At 35.9% G+C, this 19,038-nt stretch overlaps 1 protein-coding gene across 3 annotated transcripts in view; it reads right to left on the bottom strand.

Annotated features, from left to right (window-relative positions):
* CABCOCO1 (ciliary associated calcium binding coiled-coil 1) overlaps positions 1-19,038 on the bottom strand; it is a 123,349-nt gene that overhangs the window by 74,338 nt on the left and 29,973 nt on the right. For 2 of the 3 annotated variants that reach the window (XM_029931735.1, XM_029931736.1), the window contains exons 4-5: positions 16,514-16,658; positions 12,005-12,077 (exon numbers count right to left, since the gene is read on the bottom strand). In XM_029931735.1, coding sequence (XP_029787595.1) covers positions 12,005-12,077; positions 16,514-16,658 — 218 coding nt within the window. Of the gene's footprint in view, positions 1-7,998; positions 8,234-12,004; positions 12,078-16,513; positions 16,659-19,038 lie in introns of those variants that run through there. The other variant, XM_029931737.1, reaches the window with a different exon arrangement.

Genomic DNA, 19,038 nt, shown 5'->3' with positions numbered 1-19,038 from the left:
GAAAAATTTGGGATGCTATAGCACAACACCAGATTTTTACTCTATAAATGACTTTGCAGCTAACCTAGTTTATACTTAAAATGTGGTGGCAACACACTTGCAAAGTATTTAATTTATAGATTGAGAGTTTACCTATTTTTTCTATTCAGTCTTTTAGTTTGTAAACACCCAGCTGATTTCTCTCTGTCAATATATCAGTACGGAAACATATTTATGTACGCCTGCACTTAATTTACAAAACGTGTCTCAATACTTCTTGGAAATGTACTAGGGAGCTCTACCTCTTTTTTAGTATTTGGTGTTGTTAGTGTTCCAGTTGGCCATTCTAGTAGGTGTGTGGTGGATCCTATAGTTTAATTTGCATTTCCTTGATGAAATATGATATGGAACCTCTTTTCATATGCTTATTTGCCCTTATTAGCCATCTGTATGTCTTTTTTGGTGTGGTGTCTGTTAAGGTCTTCGGACCATTTTATAATCAGATTGTTTTCTTGTTGTTGAGTTCTAAGTGTTCTTAGAACACTTAGAAATATGCAAATATTTACTGCCAGTCTGTGGCTTATCTTTACATTCTCATGATATTGGCTTTCTCAGAGCAGAATTTTTTTATTTTAATGAAGTGCAGCTAATCAACTATTTCTTTCATGAATTGTGCCTTAAAGTCATTGCCATACTCAAGATCATCTAGGTTTTTCCCTGTCATCTTCTAGGAATTTTATAGTTTTGTTTTCACATTTAGATTTATGATCCATTTCAAGTGAATTTTTTATGTGGTCTAAGTTCTGTGTCTAGATTTGTTTCTTATTCCAGCACCATTTGTTAAAAAAGATAGTTTGCTCCATTGCACAGCTTTTTTCCTTTGTCAAAGATCAATTGAGTATATTTATAAGGGTCTATTTCTGGGTTCTCTGTTCTGTTCTATTAATCTATTTGTCCATTATTTACCAATATCACACTGTCTTGATTACTTTAGCTTTACAGTAAATCTTGAAATCAGATAGTGTAAGTTCAACTTTGTTCTTCTTCAACATTGTATTGGCTATTCTGAGCCTTTTGCCTCTCCATATAAACTTTAAAATGAGTTGTTTGATATTCACAAAAGAACTTTTTGAGACTTTGATTGTGATTGCATTTAATCTATGCATCAAATTGGGAAGAACTGACATCATAACAATATTGAGTCTTCCTCTCCATGACCACAGACTATCTCTCTATTTATTTAGTTCTTTATTTCATTTATCAGTTTTGCAGTTCCCGTCATATAGACCTTGTACTTATTTTTTCTAAATTTATACCTAAATATTTTATTTTGGGGGCCTAATGTAAATGGGTAAAGTGGCAAAAGGAATTACTGAAGATAGGCCTTTAGTAATCTGGTGGTGAGGTGTGAGGCTAGAGAACATGTTCTATAGTTCTATGGTTACATCTTAGTCTCGTAGGAAGCTTGTGCCTCTGGACTGTAAACTTCACAGGAGTTTCTGCTTTATTCTCCCTCTTTAGATGCGGCAGGTTGGCTAAAGTGGGATGAAGTTGTGTGTTTCCACTTGCCCAGGTTGGTCAGACCATGATAATACCTCAGCAGGTTAGGGTCTGGTTAACCCCATTTCCCCTAAGTACCCGTCTTGTTAAGAATAACTAAGTGGTCTGTATATTTTAAACTGGCTCTTTTCCCCCTCCCCCGACAGAAGCACAATGAAAGGGATTACTATTTATTACGGGCTTCTGATCAAGCTGGGAGGTGTGTCTCACAATACAGTGGGGCCCCTCAGGACTAGATTCATTTGGAGTTTTTAACTCTGAGTTATTGGCACTGAGCCTCCACGGTTATCAGTTATGGTTCAGGTTTTCCTACCTTGTCACTGGTTCCTGTGTCAGTTTCCACTCATAAGTCTGTTACAATAAGCCACAAAGGCCTGTATTTGCCTGTCTCTCTAATCTTGGGGGTAACCATTTGCTCTGTGTCCTTCCGTCTCATATGGATCCAAGAAGAGTTGTTGATTTCCAGTCTGTTCAGCTTTTTACAGATCCTTAGGATAGAGTGGAGAATTCAAACCCCTTACATGCAGTTCTGGAAAATAGTACTCCCACCTATGGTTTTTAGAAATTTTACTATGGAATGTTTAGATGTGGACATTTGTATTTAGAGTTCACAGTGAATCAAATCTAAAGTGGTTTAAAGTTTATTATTTTTAGAAAATGAACTCTGTTGTGTCTACCTCCTCATTTTGGAATTGACTTGTTCTCTCTCTGTCATACCTTTTTCACTCCATCAACATTCTCCTATACCTTTTACCGTGTTTATCATGCTTTTGCATACCCATGCTTCATCTTAGATATTTTCTTTTGACTTTTCTTCCAATTTACTAATTTTCTCTTCAGTCATGAATAACCTGTTGTTAAACACATCTATTTAGTTATTAATTTCAATTAGTATTCTTAATAGTTTATAATACTCTGCTGAATTTCACTGTCTTGTATTTTATTTTCCCGAGTATTTTTTTCTTAAGCATAATTATCTTACAGTATATGGCTAATAAATCCATTATCTGAAACACTCATGGGTCTGTTTCTATTTCTCTGTGTCTCATAATTTTACTGAGTGATAGACACTGGTTACAAAAACATTGTTGGTATAATCTGAAGTGTAGCATGGGTTTGTTTTTCTTTAGAGAGAAGGTTAACAGCACAATACATGGAGAATCTTAAATCTACCAAAAACTGAGATAATTTGAAGCAGAGGTTAATTTTGTGTGAAGGTTGATTTTTTAAAGTATTTTTTAAAAGTATTGGTCCTTTGGGTTCCCAACATGCAACTTCTGGGATTTACTATATTTCCCTTCTCTTCCAGTTTTTGTTCTCCTAGCACCGTGTGTCTACCAAACCATTTCCAAATGCCAGAGTCACTCCTCGAGTCCCCATTTTTGTGAGCTTTGCTTGCTCCAATACTTGCAAATATTTGTCTTAAAAAAAACTCGTCCAGCTTTTCTAGCTGTTCTCAGTGAAAGAATTGGGCCAAATTATAATTTGTCATTATGGGATGTGTCTACTGTTATAAGAAATAGAGCTCTTAATAGGTTAGACTCATTTTCAAGTTTGGGGTGAGGTAGAAATCTAACTTTTTAACTGAAACACATAGCCAATTACCCTGAATGATTTTAAATGCCACCTTCTAAATATGTGTATGTGTTATATATGCATGGCTTTAATTATAAATTTCATATTGAAGGAAAAATAAACTATCATATATGAACTGTATAATCAAAAATACTAATGATGATGATGGTGATGATGATGATGATAATGAAGGAGAAGGAGGAGGATGGGAAGGAGAAAGGAAAAAAAGGAGAAATGGGAGGCAAAGGAGGGGAGGAGGAAGAGGAGAAGGTACTGCTATATCATATACTAAAACAGTCTATTAAGCCTATGGAAGTTAAAATAATATGGTATTCAGACAGGGATTGGCAAACAGAATAATGAGATCACTGGTCAAAGATGAGACAACTTGAGGATTAATAAGAATAGTATTTAAAATGATTCAAAATGCAAAAAAAATGTGTGCTATTAAGTTAAAGTCTGTATTAGTTTCCTATTCCTGCTACAGCAAATTGCCACAAACTTGGTGTCTTAAGCATTGATTATACAGTTTTACACAACTTCACATATTGACAGGGCTGTATTCATTCTAAAGGTTCTAGAGGAGAATCTGTTTCCTTGCTTTATCCATCCCCTAAAGGCCACCTAAATTCCTTGGCTCCTGGTATCTTCTTCTCTTTTTAAAGCCAGTAGTAGCTAACTTTAAATTTCTCACCTTTGTCTCTGACTCTGACTCCCCTTTCTCCCTTTCTCTCTTATAAGAAAGTTCATGATTACATTGAACCCTCTTACATAATCCAGGATACTCTCCCCCTCTCAAATCCTTTAATTTAGTCAATCTGCAATACCCCTTTTGCCATGTAAGGTTATATATTCAGAGGTCCCAGGAATTAGTATGAAAGAATCTTGAGGTGGTGGGAGCATCGGTCAGTATACCACAGGTACTTTTGGAGGATATAAAAAATCCAATTTATTATTCTGAAAACTATTCAAGAAAGGAGAATAATCTAGCACTTATCCTATCTTTTCTATAGGAACTGTATCTCAGTTTAATAAAAAATTGAAGAGTGGAAGTTTCTATTCATAGATATATCTAGCCCATAAATGAAAAAGAATAATGACAAATAATATCACCACTTTTTAGCCCTTAATGAAATAATAGGTAATGATGGCCAGTGGTTGTTAACATGGCAAAAAAGAGAGAAAACCAGACATTATTTCCCTCCTAATATAATTATACAAAAGCACCTATAAGTTCTTCTTGCTAAGCATTTGAACTGAAACCTAGCCAGCCTTCTGCCATTGAACTCCCCATTCACTGGAAACATGGAAGGTAAGGAATGTTAAGAATACCACAGGAATGCAATCAGGAAAGCAGTTGTGGAAAATGCTGTAGGCTGGAGCACGTGGGCACGTCAACAAGCAAATTATAAGGACATAAAAAATGCAATAGGAGCTTGTAAATTTAAAATGACTTAAATATCTAATTGCAATGTAGTATTTTATTTGGATGCTATTTCAAACAAACATACAAACAAATAAACAGATACATAAATAAAACACAAAGACATATCAGTTATAAGATAATCAGAAGCTTTTGACATTGGCTGCACATTTGATGACACTGAAGAAGTAACTTTAAATCCATTACATTTTAGAGTTACATATATAAGTTAACCATTTGCCATAAGCTCATATATGAGGATTAATATCCAATTCTTTTAATTTTATATATGAGTGACATGTTCCACAGCAAAAAAATATTTATAAAGAATTACTTGGTAAAGAGCCACCATAATCACAGCACTCCGACTGTGATTAGGTTAATTTGGAATGACATGATATCTTCATAAAACTTAGTCTCCTCAACTGGGAATATGTTTTACTTTTCATTTAGTCAGAATGAAAAAAAATATTTACTAAAGATAATTTTTTTGTATTATTCTTGCATGTTTTAGTTAGGTTCATTTCTAAAACTGTTATGGTTTTCGTTTTTATCAATGTGATCCTTTTCTATTGGGTTATTACTAATCTAATAAGAAAATATTATTTTCTTAATGATGGTTCTATATCATACCATCTGCAAACAATGAAAGCTTTGTGTCTTATTGTCAATACTTTTCTTTTTTCTTCTATTTATGAACTTATCTTTTGTTTTATTACCTTGGCTAGGAGCTAAAAAGCAATGTTGATAATAATAATCAGCCATGTCTTGTTCCTGATGTGTATTTTAATGTTTTCATTAAGATACTTTTAGAGAGTTTCTTGTGTTGATATATTCGTAGTTAAGAGTGTAATTCTTTGTTTTAAAGAGTGCAATTCTATATTAGTGATTAATTGAAGTCTTTTCACTTTAATGTGAAAAATGGATGTCCAATTTTATCAAATACTTTACCATATGTATTGAGATGATCACTTTAGTTTTTCTTCCCTTAATCTGATAATGTACAGGATTATATTAGTAGATATCTCAGTGTCAAATGATCCTTTAATATGTGAAATAAATCCTATTTGAAGATCTAATCCTCTGCTATATTTCATTTCCTAATATTTTATTTAAGACTGTTGCATCTATTATCAAACCTGAGATTGTCCATAACTTTGTGATATTTTTCACTTTTGGTTACAATTCATTACCAATTCATAGACTAAGTTGGAACATTCTCAGAATTATACCAACTTCAAAAAATAAGTTTAAAGTTCTCCATCTCCTTCTATCCTCTTTCACAATTTACATAAAAGGGAATCATCTATTTTATTTTTAAAAATTTTTAATGTTTATTTATTTTTGAGACAGAGAGACAGAGTGTGAACAAGGGAGGGGCAGAGAGAGAGGGAGATGCAGAATCTGAAAAAAGCTCTAGGCTCTGAACTGTCAGCACAGAACCCAATGCCGGGTTTGAAACCACGAACTGCAAGATTGTGAGCTGAGCCAAAGTCAGACGCTTAATCAACTGAGCCACCCAGGCACCCTGGAATTATCTACATTGGAAATTTTGGTGAAACTAGACTGTAAAACATCTAGGTCTGATGCCATTTTTACATTTGGATTTTTCAATATGTTACACAATTATCATTCTATTAAGATTACCTATATTCTTTAAAGCAAATATTGGTAGTTTATAGTTCCCTGAGTATTGTTTTTTCTATATTTTCAAACCTATCAACATAAAATTATACCTGATATTTTGTTAAAAGTTTTCACATTTTATTTTAAATTCCCAAGATCTCTATTAGTTAATTTTTAAGAATATGATAAACTTTCAAACTTTCTTAAGAATATTAATCAGACATAAAGTCTTCTACCACATGTTCTATCAATTCTGTTCCTTAGTTATTCTTTGATTTGTTCAAAAAGTTTCATGTCTATCCATGATTTTATTTTCCTCAAATTCTTGGTAATTTTGAGCTGCCATTTTACCTTTACATTAGATAATCTTTGTTCACTTGCCTGGTGATGTTTGTTTGCCATAGCTTGCTACTAGAGACTGTGGGAGAGCAGCAAATAATAATGGAAGCTAGATACACCAGTAGCTTATATTTAGGGTATATGTGTTATCTTTCCTGGAAACTTCAGAACTGCTCTCCTCTTTGGTGTTAATGTCCACACTAGTTTCTTCAGTTCTGAGGCAAATACTCTGGAGTCTCCATGCTCTGCACAGGCAGAAGTGAAGGAGCTGAATGGTACAGTTGCTCTGAAAGCATTCCCTTACATGCTTTTCTGTATCAGCTGAGCATGCCTGAGGAAACTTCATTAACTCTGTAGCATCTTCTTTGTGCATAGAGGGCTGTGGTTTCATCTAACCAGAAATCTATAATTTTACATGTTATAAAATCTTTTATCCATAGCATTGTGGATTTTTGAAATTTTTGGCCTCGTATGGGATTTTGGATGGAAGAGTTGTACATGTCTGCTTAGTTCACTCTTTAGATAAAATCATTAATCCCTTCTGGTATCCAAGATCTATAAAGAACTCACCAAACTCCACACCCCAAAAAAAATAATAATCCAGTCAGAAATGGGCAGAAGACGTGAATAGACACTTTTCCAAAGAAGACTTCCATATGGCCAACAGACACATGAAACGATGCTCAGCATCACTTATCACCAGGGAAATACAAATCAAAACCACACTGAGATACCACCTCACACCTGTCAGAGTGACTAAAATGAACAAATCAGGAGACTATAGATGCTGGTAAGGATGTGGAGAAACAGAAATCCTCTTGGGTTGTTGGTTGGAATGCAAACTGGTGCAGCCACTCTGGAAAACAGTGTGGAGGTTCTTCAAAATTAAAAACAGAACTACCTTATGACTCAGCAATAGCACTGCTAGAAACTTACCCAGGGGATACAGGAGTGCTGATGCATAGGGCCACATGTACCCCAATGTTTATAGCAGCACTTCCAACAACAGTCAAATTATGGAAAGAGCCTAAATGTCTATCAACTGACAAGTAGATAAAGAAGATGTGGTTTATATATACAATGGACTACTACTTGCCAATAAAAAAGAATGAAATCTGGCCATTTGCAGCATCATGAATGGAACTGGAGGGTAATGCACTAAGTGAAATAGGTCAGTCAGAGATAGACTGATATCATATGTTTTTACTCATATGTGGATCTTGAGAAACTTAGAAGACCATGGGGGAGGGGATGGGGGAAAAAGTCACAGAGAGGGAGGGAGGAAAACCATAAAACTCTCAAATAATGAGAACAAACTGAAGGTTGACAGGAGGGTGGGGGAGAGAGGAAAGCAGGTGATGGCATTGAGGAGGGCACTTGTTGGGACAAGCACTGGATGTTGCATGGAAACCAATTTGACAATAAATTATATTTTTAAAAATCACTCATCCCTTTTGCAAAGACTTTATTTCTTTGGGGATCTATTCATCCTCTGTCACACACTCAATAAGGCTTACTTGAGTCTTTGTGTAGCGTTACTCCACTCATCTGGACACAGTAGTTATGCAAGAGAGCACACAGGGCACAAGCATAACCAATAACGTAAACACTGTGAGGAAGATTTCCCCCTTTTCCTGGATATGCTAAACTAGAACTGGTTCTGTCAGGTCTCCCACCAGTTGGAGGAAGACTGTCTTCAGTAGAAGGGAATGAGACCAAAACAAAAAGAATCTGAGAAAAGAGATGAAAAAGATCTAAGAGATGAGAGATTGAAATATTTGCATGCATGCACACACTCACATATACATACACACTTAACTACATTGTTTGACTACTTAAAGAAAGCTACACTTTGCCCAGCTCATCCCCTGCATTTACCAGTTAGTGATCAAGTAATACATCCTTCTTTTTTTTTAACTGGCTGAACTATTTTGAGTGGGATTTCTTTCACTGCACCAAAAAAAAAAGTTACAGTATACTATCTATCTCATTCACAACTTTTAGATTTCCTCTTAGATTTCACTTGTTCTTAGAAACCCCTATAAGCCTTAAATCTATAAGTTAGGTGTTCCTCTTTGTCTTCTATTTGTTCCCAGAGGATCATAATATTTTGGCCCTTATACTATAAATGAATTATTTCATCTCTTCTCTCCTCTCCTTAGACAGTCAACTCCTTGAGGACAAGAATTGTTGCTTATCATTGTGTGTCTCTGGAAATTAGTACAAAACCTATAATGTCATAGGAACTGGGTAACATGTTGAATGAATAAATAAATAATTTTATAGTTGTATCACTTAGTAGATGCCTCATGGTAAACACCTGACTAGAGCCATGACTTTGGGTATCTGCTATGAGTTTTTGATCGTCACCGTTGCTAATATCTGATAGTGCTCTTTGTGTGCAATTATTAAATGTTTCTTGTGGTTTTCGAGTAACAAAAGCAAAGAATATAGCAGTTTCCAGATTTCTTTCTGGGTGGGGCCTTAGGCCAAGGAAGGATATATATCATATCCCCTAAGGAGAGTCTGATTCCCTTATAATTCTTATGTCAGAGGATTTGTGAGCTAATTGCATGCCAAAACAAGACTTGGAGAGCTGGCTCAAATGACTGAAAGGGAGTCCTCATCTCTTTTAACAAAATGAGTGAAATTCATACACTTCATCATCCCCAGTGGCTACAGTGACGGGTGTTTGTGACCTCCATTCTGTCCTTATCCTAGTTCACTCTGTTTGCTTACTGCCTTTTCAATGTATATGATCTGTGAACCACTGAATGAACTACGAAACATGTCATTTATAGAACTCTATCTATTAGAAATATTTCTAAATTATGCAGTATCTCAGGTCAAGAATAATAATTTACTGAAAATGTGCCTCCATGATCTAAGCATAACATGAAATTTTCTGAAAAAGGTGAGTAGAGATAGCCATTAACAATTGCTAAATTCATTTTTTAACTCTTTTTAAAAATTTTCCTTCAATATTTTATTTTTGAGACAGAGAGAGACAGCATGAGCAGGGGAGGGTCAGAGAGAGAGAGAGAGACACAGAATCTGAAGACAGGTTCCAGACTCTGAGCTAGCTGTCAGCACAGAGCCCGACATGGGACTCGAACCCGTGAATCTGCGAACTCACAAACCCGAGATCATGACCTGAGCCGAAGCCGGACACTCAACTGACTGAGCCACCCAGGTGCCCCAACAATTGCTAAAGTCAAAAACTAAAGACCAATTCCTTTAAACTAAAACCCAAGAAAAGTATGTATAAGCTATTTATGTTCTATTAATAACTAAAATTAATATTTTGCAATTATTTGTAGAGGGGATTTATATGTTTTGGTATAATCACCTATCCACAATTAAGAGAGAAATTTTGTCAGTGTTCTTTAATTTGAACACTAGCCTGAGAGTTAAACTTGGAACATTTATGCAGTTGTTGTGTGGATCTTGTTTGGTCTCAGAACACCAAGGTCAGCATGAATAATCACATTAGCAGGGCAGGCCTCTGCCTCCTCTTTGAAAGGTTGTTAATTAAAAAACAGATATTAGTACCAAGGGTTATCTGACACTTCTACAATGCCATTAAATATTATTGTATAATACCTGCTTTGGTTAATCCTTTAAAATTCCATGAGTGGCCTAATTCCTGAAGACCCAAAACCTTTTATTAAAGATTTTTTTTTAATGGCTCTGGTCAGCTTGGAGAAAATACAAATGGCAAAAGAAAATAAAGGTGCCAATCCCAGTCTACCTGCTCCATTTTATCTTTCCATAAACATAAATGTCACCTAAATATATCCTTACAACAAAGAAAAAAGGCACAATTGTGTAACCAACAAAGAGGAAAGGGAGTTCAAGTTCTTTATGGAATTTTTCTTGATGATTCTAAATATCTGCTTATGCTACTGGCAAAGCCATTATCATTTACTAAAGTTTTGCTGAATAGATGATATAAGGTTGTATTCTAAACTGATAATTATTACAACTGTTGCACTGTGTGATGTAATTCTCTCATGGAAATGTTTTCAGTGAAACTTGTGTCAAGTGACACCTAATTCAAATTAATATGAGGAGACTACAAAGAAGAAATTTTAGAGAAGTGAAAGGCAAAAAGAGTTTCTTGTTTTCCTTCAATTAACTTAAAAGGCCAACATTAGCACAAGTACCCAAATGGAGAATGAGTAACAGTGACTGAGGTGTTTATGAGGTAGGCCCTTTATTAAAGTCAGAATAACAACACCCTGCCCGATACAATAGTTGGCACATTCCACCAGGTGCTTAGTATTAAGAAATTGTAAAGGTAACATAAATATCCCTTATTCACTGTTTATTTGAGTTAAAAAACATTTTTAATGTTTATTATTTTTTGAGAGAGAGAGAGAGAGGGAAACAGCATGAATGGGAGAGGGGCAGAGAGAGAAGGAAACAGAATCCAAAGCAGGCTCCAGGCTCCGAGTTGTCAACACAGAGCCCAACTCAGGGCTCAAACCCACAGACCATGAGATCATGATCTGAGCCTGATCTGAGCCGAAGTCCAAGGCCCAAACTACTGAGTCACCCAGGCGCCCCTATTCACTGTTTATTTGTGACCACAGCCACTCCTGTGTTTGACAGGTCTAGGCCACGGCGTCCTCAAGTAGCTGAGAACCTGAGGAGCACTTTTTATGGCATCCTTAGCCTCCTTAAGATGTTTTCTTACCTCAGATTAATTTGTAGCAATTATGGACATGTCATTATATGTAAGGCTATTCCTAAGTACCTTCAGGTAGATCATTTATTGTAGAAATGCTATTGTATTCAATGTCACTGAATCACTTACGCACTATTAATTAAGGGGCCACTATGATGCACTATACACTATGCTTTGGTAGAAAGACAGCACCTCATCCTTGCCTTCAAGAAAATTATAGTTGAATTGTGCTGAATATATCAATCCACAAAAATAATTAGAAAACCATATAGCTCAGTGCATATTTATGTGCTTACTGGTGGAGTAAGAGTAGCCAATACTCAGCAGAAAGAGATCCACTAGAATAAAATAATAGAATGTGATTAAAGAGTTTGTCTAAACCCTTCCTTTGAGATGTGATGCAATTAAGGACGGTTTGCTTCATTGAGGAAGTGGGATTTGAATTAGACCTTAAAATGATTATATTGAAAAAAATGTGAAATTAGAAGAGATTTAACTGAATTAATTTATCTCACTTTTCCCAGTTTTCTTTGTATGAAGACATACATAAGCCATCCAGTTTTTCTTTGTCAAATAATCCATAAATACATAAAGTATATGTGATTAACAATGCTTTTAATGCCAAAAGACAGCTTATTTTCTTAATCCAAAACTCACTTTATATAATTATTCTTTTTGCAAACTACTAGTTGGTTATATTAACACTCGAGTAATCTTGACAAGAAGTTGCTTTAAGCAGTTAAGATCCAGATGCTGATCATCATGCATTAAGTGATTCAGCTTAATTGGTTCCATCTAGATAAATTACTTACCTCAGTTCCTATCACAATTTCGTCCCTGGTAGAGTAGAATAGAAACTCATATAGCTTGTAGTGTTGAAATAAGCTGAAATACAAAATAAATATGCAACTCTGATAAATTTATTTTAGTAAAGAAAGCAAATATGTAAGAGTATTTTGAAAGAAAAGGTGTTCATATTGAGTAAGACATTAAGCACTACTATGCAGTGAGCTACTTGTTTTATTCCAAATTAACTGTCCAGAAATGGCACAAAACTTGTGACATTGATAGTGTAACCCAGTACCTAATATAAGATCAGTTAATTAATCTGTGATGAATGGACAGGTTTGGGATAAGGAAGCAGTTAGATTGCATCTTGACTTTTCTAGGCTGGCAATCACATAATGCCTGCCCTCTAAATAACACCAAACTCCACATTATTTTTCATGTTTTGCTTCAATCTGGAGTCAATTTCCTCTGGAATGAACTGACTGAATTCCGTAATCTATGTCCGTATCATTTACTTCTCCCATTCACAAAGTGATTCAAGATTAAATTAATCTCTGATAACACTTGATAATGATGCAGCATGTACTGAGATCCATTTAGAAGTTGCCTGATTTTCCCGTAGAATACTTGTTCAAATGCAAAAAGAGGAATTAATTTAAGAAAGGTAATTTCTTCAATTCTTACCTTAAGGAGCAGGTGGTCAGTGTATAAAGACCATGAAGATCTAAAGGATAAGAGTTTCTTAAAACAAGTGTTTCTAGTAAGTTTAAAGATCTTAGCAATGTATTATTGAGAGTTAAAAATTTACTGAAGGGCTGATTTCTAATATCCTGTTTGTGATAATATTTGAATTTTTCTAATTCTTTTCCTGCTGGTAGGGAAAATTAATAGACTCATAATACAGCAAAATGCCCAAGAACAAAAAAATTGTCTTAGTTGTTTCTCTTTCACTCTGGTGCCTTTTGCTATTTAAGAAAATTGATTTTAATATAACTTAGAAATTAACATTTGCAAAATGTAGCTACAGAGCATGTATAATAATGGCTTCTCCTGAAGGCTGCAATGGATCAAAGTTTCAATTCATTTGAAATCAATGAAGAAATCCTCAGGCAGCTGGGTCTCTCTGAGTTATATCAGCAGTTGATTTCACTACTAACACAATCCATTAAAAAGTGATGGGTATGCAGACTCAGTCATGGTAATTTTTTTGAGGCAGGGCGGGGGGACCTCATACATTCAAATTATTCCTCAACACTCAGAAAAACTAACTTAGCTTTTGACACTACTTTGATTAGTTGGCTAGAAAATACATCAAGATTAGTGAAGTTTGATGATTCAATGAAGCAAAATAAATTCAAATTCTCCTTCCCTTACATTGCTTACCTAGAAAAAGCTTTAAGGTTAAAAATAATACACTGGCAATAACTGATTTTGAGTAGAAAAATTAAAGACTGTAGAGTATTTGGAAATAACTTGGCTTCTTCTCTGTGAATTAGTATAACATTTTCCTTCCATTTTCTGTTACACAAAGAAGTTAATTCGTAAATCTTCCTTCCTGCAATTTTATAATCTTTTAGCCTTACTCTCCTCATTGCATATAGGAATTCGATTATCTCATACCAAAGGGGAACCCACTTCTTACAATAAAAATAAAAGGCATGACTTTGATACAGTGGTCAAAGAAGCAAGTTGGGGTAAGACCAGGACCAGGTTAAGATAGATGAGAGGAGGGAGGCATCTACTGCACTTTTCAGGGCAGGTCAAGTTGCCTCCATTGCTTCCCTCTGGTATCCATCTTGGTTGGGGTCCTCTAACCTTACCAAGGAACTATTAAGATAACTTCCTCTGGGAGCAAAGTGACACCTCTGTTGTGGGAATACATTTCCTCCCTCTTCCTTTAGAAGGAAGACTTCCAGCTGACTCAAGCCCCTAGACCATTTAGTCAAACATCTTGTCTTAGTTCTAAATCAAAGGGAGAATACTCAGAAATAAAATGGGTCAAGACATTTGGGCTCCCTGCCAGGAAGTACACCCTGTTGTGCACAGAGGGGCAGTGTTGATATATATTGAGTAAATGCCTACGCACATTACCTTCACCTAATTCCCAAGGAATAGGTAGAATACACAATGACAGAAGTATAGTGGGACCAGACATATCTAAAGTGATGTCTTATATTAAAAAGCTTCAGTAGCATTTATATTTATATCTGTATATATTATATAAATGTACAAGTGTAAATATATATATTGCATGAGTACCTTTTGTCAGTACTTATAGTAATGTGAGTAATGTACTGTACTAATTCTGATATTCATTTTTTTCAAATCATAGACACATGATGGAATACATAGTTTAGATTCTATTAACAGTATCATATAAAATTTCAATTTTATTGCCAGTTAAGTTTCATGTGCTATATAGGTCACATTCTAAAAACTACCCTCCCTAGGTTGATAAGGGCTTTCACTGGTTGAGTAAACTTAGTATCAGATTAAATTGAAACATGCTTATACTTTCAATAATTGAGTTAGCTTCATATTTATAAAACTTTGTAGTTATTAAAAGGAAAAATATTATATGATTTGATTGACATTAAATTTATATTTGTGGACCTATGAGTATTGTAGAAACAAAAAAGATGAACATACGAGTAGGGGGAAGAAAGAGGAGAGAGGAAAACAAGCCACAAGAGACTCTTAAACACAGAGAACAAACGGGGTTGATTGAGGGGAGTGGGTGGAAGATGAATTAAATGGGGTGATGGGCATTAAGGCGAGCACTTGTTGGGAAGAGCACTGGGTGTTACACGTAAGTGATGAATCATGGATTCTCCTCCTCAAACCAATATTGCACTGTATGTTAACTAAAATTTGAATAAAAATTTAAAAACTGTATGATTTCTTTGAAATCACAATATAAAGATTTAATAGCATCAAAAATAGTTCTGATTTACTTCATATGACCAGTCTCTCAAACATTATTTTGTTGTTGTTTTTAGAAATGAGAACAGAAATACATGGTGTGTAAAGTACTCGGGTTAGCATTTAATGGTGACTAACACTGACCTCCTCTCCTAACTTAATGATCTGAAATGAAATGTCAAATAAACCCTCTGATGAGCATCCTTCCAGTGAGATGAGATGAAAGAGAAAATAGGTGCACTCTTGCTCCATCTGGAAGATGTCACCAGGGCACGCGCATGGGTTTTACCGCCATGGTTAACCAGCAGTCCTGGTGCTCATCAGAAACCCTCTGGGCTCAGGCGTAAAAATGTGCTCTTCAAAGAGAAACCTGGCAGTTTCAAATAGATAACGAAGAGAAGGAGGGTTGCTATACCTATGTGCAGAAAATTCCCCTCACCCAAGATTCTAAAACTCTGATGGACAAAAAGACCTTGGGGAGCAAAGTTGTCCAATTCTGGATTTCCATTCCCTTCCCGCCTCTCACACAGGAACCTTACTTTACTCTAACTGATATGAAGAGTACTGCAGCTCTCAGGGAGAGACACATTAGGAGGTATGTATTTTACATTAAGAAATCAAATTATATCAAATGCTATTATATAAAAACATATTATATCATATTCTATTATTAAATCATGCCAGAAACCAGCATATAAACCTTATCATATTAAACACATTAATATTTAAAAAGCATCCAGACTACAGCCAGGATCCTTGCTAAGCACATCATGAGCATGTCTAGGACATCATGCAGCACCCTTTATTTTGAATTTTAAATTTTAATTGGAAAACACTGCAGTGTTTTGTATTGGAGGAAAAAAGATATTCTGCAGAAGCTTTTAGTTGGGCAAAAGACAGATTTTTACCAACTCTTGTTTAAATATTTGCAAACTCTCAAAATGTCCCTGGGGAGAGATGCATGCCTCTAATGCTGACCTTGTGACAGATTATATAAAAAGGCAGATTTCTTAGTTCACCAATGAAGAATCACTGTAATAAAAATATTTCCCCTCCATTCTCTAAGCACATCATTTTCTAAGCAAAGAGACAAACTTAATGAATTTAACTGGTTAATACTACAAAGTATTTCAGGGTGCATAATAAATTTGAAGAAGCATGTATGTATATAAATATATATTTAATTTCTATTACAAAGAATTTCAAATAAATGTTTTAATGGAAATGAATGTTGCTCAAAAAGTAAAATTTTGTTGTCAAGGCCAATTACCTAAAATATAAAGTCCATTGTAATCAAGTCATTAATCTGAATCATTTTATTAATAAAATGATATTTTTAGAGATTAAAAATTTTGTAAAATTTATTATAATTCTACATGAAGTTATACTTATCAAACACAAACCTTTTTTTAAGAGTACAAACTTAGCCAAAAGTTCGATGTCCTGAATTTTACTTATTGGATTAAATATATTAATATTATCTCATTATTGGCTGGGCTTATTACAGCGTAAAGTTTGTGAATATCTAAAAATTGAATTGGTTTCTATTTAATAGACATTTTATAAAACATAATGAAATGAAAAATAAATGCTACTGAAAAAATCCATACCTGATTTTTAAGTAATCGATGACAGCATTGGATTGTTTTATATTAAAGATACTCCCTTCTTCAGTTTTCTGTGAATGGGACGGTCCTATTTCAGTCATAACTTCTCCAAGCCATTTTATGCTATTTTCTAAGGACATATGCAGTGCTGAAATAAAACCAAGAAAAGTCTTAAGCATTATTTTGATAAAGATTTGGGAACAAAATAGTTTAAGATGTCCTTAACGTCCAAATATTTACTTTTTCAATATTTGTAAGGACAGTGCTAATAGCAATGCTGTTTTTAATTATACGTTAATAATTACATTTTTTATAAAATAGCAGCTGACACATCTAACAACAATAAATTACTGTCATGCTACACAACTGCCTAAAGATTTTGTTTCCATTTTAAGATGCAAAATGATTTAAAATCTACCTAAAGATTATTTTAAAATGGAAAATATAGGAGGGGCCAAGATGACGGAGAGGAAGGGAGCTCTGTAAACTTCGTCTGCCCCATCGATTGAACTGAGAAGGACATTACTCTCATCTGCAAGAGTGGAAGGAGAAAATATGGACTCCAGAAGGAAGACAACCTGAAGGATACCTGAGTGAGTGAGTGCGAACTGGGGAGATTGGAAAATGGGCCAGCCCGAGACGGGCAGGGGAGGTGGGAGCCCCAGCCCAACGCAGGGCAAGTGCACGGAGCCCGAGAGACAAAGGGTAGAGACAGAGAGACTGAACACGCTCATAGTACTCTATCTAGGGAAGAGGTAAAGAACGCTTAACCACGCTTGGAGAGAGAAGCTCACTCCATAGATAACTGCTGGGTAGCCTAAATCCTGAACCCAGGTGGTACAAGGGAAGGAACAGCTTCCAGCCCTGCGCCATCTTGGCGAGGAGTCAGCGACCACGGCATCGATGGTGTCAGGGGTGCTCACTTTGACCTCAGTTTTGGGAGTGGGAGCACGCACCTCATTTCCATGGCGCATCCCATCCCCAGCATTGGTCACGTGAAACCTGAATCCCGGGTGCCAACAGGGAAAAAATAGCCCCCACCTCTGTGCGATCCTGGCAGGGAGTTGGTGGTGGTGGAGACCTGGGTGTGCTCGCAGGTTGCAGGAGCTCCCAGCTCATTTCCAGCAGCTCCCGGCGCCACCTCCAGCAACAGCTGCACACTCATTCCTCCCCAACTCTAATGCGATCCCCACTGGGGGTTGGGTCTGTGACATGCGCACGCACTTCACCTCCTGCTGCACATCTCCCCTCAGGCAGGGGCAGCTGAAATCCCAGCCTGAGCCAACACAAACTGATTCTTCCCCCTCAGAAGCCAGCCACCAAAGCAAATACATCTGTGGTAGCATAAACGTGCATGGACTGGAACTTTGAACCTAGGCAGGCCTGGAAAATATGACTTGGCTCAATGGTGGCACAAGGAGATCAGACTCATTAGAGTGGCCTACAGTTCCTAGTTCAGTGGAGCTTGGCTTATCGCCTATCTAATCTCTGCAGACACCAAGGCAGAGCCTCTGAGAGCAGCCTCCCAGACCTACCACATCAAACCATGCCTTTCCACAAGGAGGAGCTGCTGGGGGGGTTTTTTTTTTTTTTTTTTAAGTTTTTTTTCTTTTTTTTCTTCATTTGTTTTTCTTTTTGCCTTTTTCTGTACGTATTTTTTATTATTATTACTTTTTTCACTTAAATTTTTAAAAAATTTTACTCCTTATTTTCCTTTCTCCTTTCTCCCTTTTTTCTTTAACCTTCTTGAAATCCAGATATATTCTCCTATATCTCATCCCTACCTCTCCCCTCAACTGGTCATACAATTTTAGACTGTCCACTGTCCTTTGTTGTCTCTGACCCCCTTTATTTTTTTTTATTATTTTTTCTTTTTCTTTTTCTTTTCTTCTTCTCCTCTTTTCATCTTTTCCTCTCCATTCTCTTCTTCTTTCACCCTTTTAATGTGTTTGTTTGTTTGATTTTTCTGTGTGTTACTGTTTGCTCTGTGTGTCTGTCTGTTTTCCTTCTTAGGGTTACACCAAGAAACAAGCCAGAGTGTGCATGACAGCGAGTCCCAAATATTGCTGAGTAGGGAAATAAAATATTCAAAGGCACAACAAGAGAAACTGAGAGACACCATTAAAAGAATATTTCCTGAAACGACAGGCCCTGGACAGTCAATAAGCCCCCTTTAACAGAGAAATATTCACAGGTGCACAGTGCACAAAGAGCTTTCTAAAGGTGACAAGAGACAGAAAACTAGCAAAAATGACAAAACAAAGGAACTCCCCCCTGAAGAACCTCCAGGAGGAAGTCACAGCCACAGAACTGCTCAAGGCAGATCTAGACATCATACCAGATCAAGAATTTTAAAAACTTGTCATAAAATTAATCGCTGGGGTTGAGAAAAGCATCAAAGAATCAACTGAGACAATTACTAGGCACTTTGAAAATAGGTGTGATGAGTTTAAAAAGGCTATAGATGAAGTGAATAACAAACTGCAGGCAGCCACCTCAAGGATTGACGAGGCAGAGAGAAGAATAGG

The sequence above is a fragment of the Suricata suricatta genome, chromosome 2 (genome assembly GCF_006229205.1).
Source record: "Suricata suricatta isolate VVHF042 chromosome 2, meerkat_22Aug2017_6uvM2_HiC, whole genome shotgun sequence".
Lineage (NCBI taxonomy): Eukaryota > Metazoa > Chordata > Mammalia > Carnivora > Herpestidae > Suricata > Suricata suricatta.
Note: the sequence above shows the minus strand (reverse complement) of the source record. Positions and strands in the feature narration are given on the sequence as shown.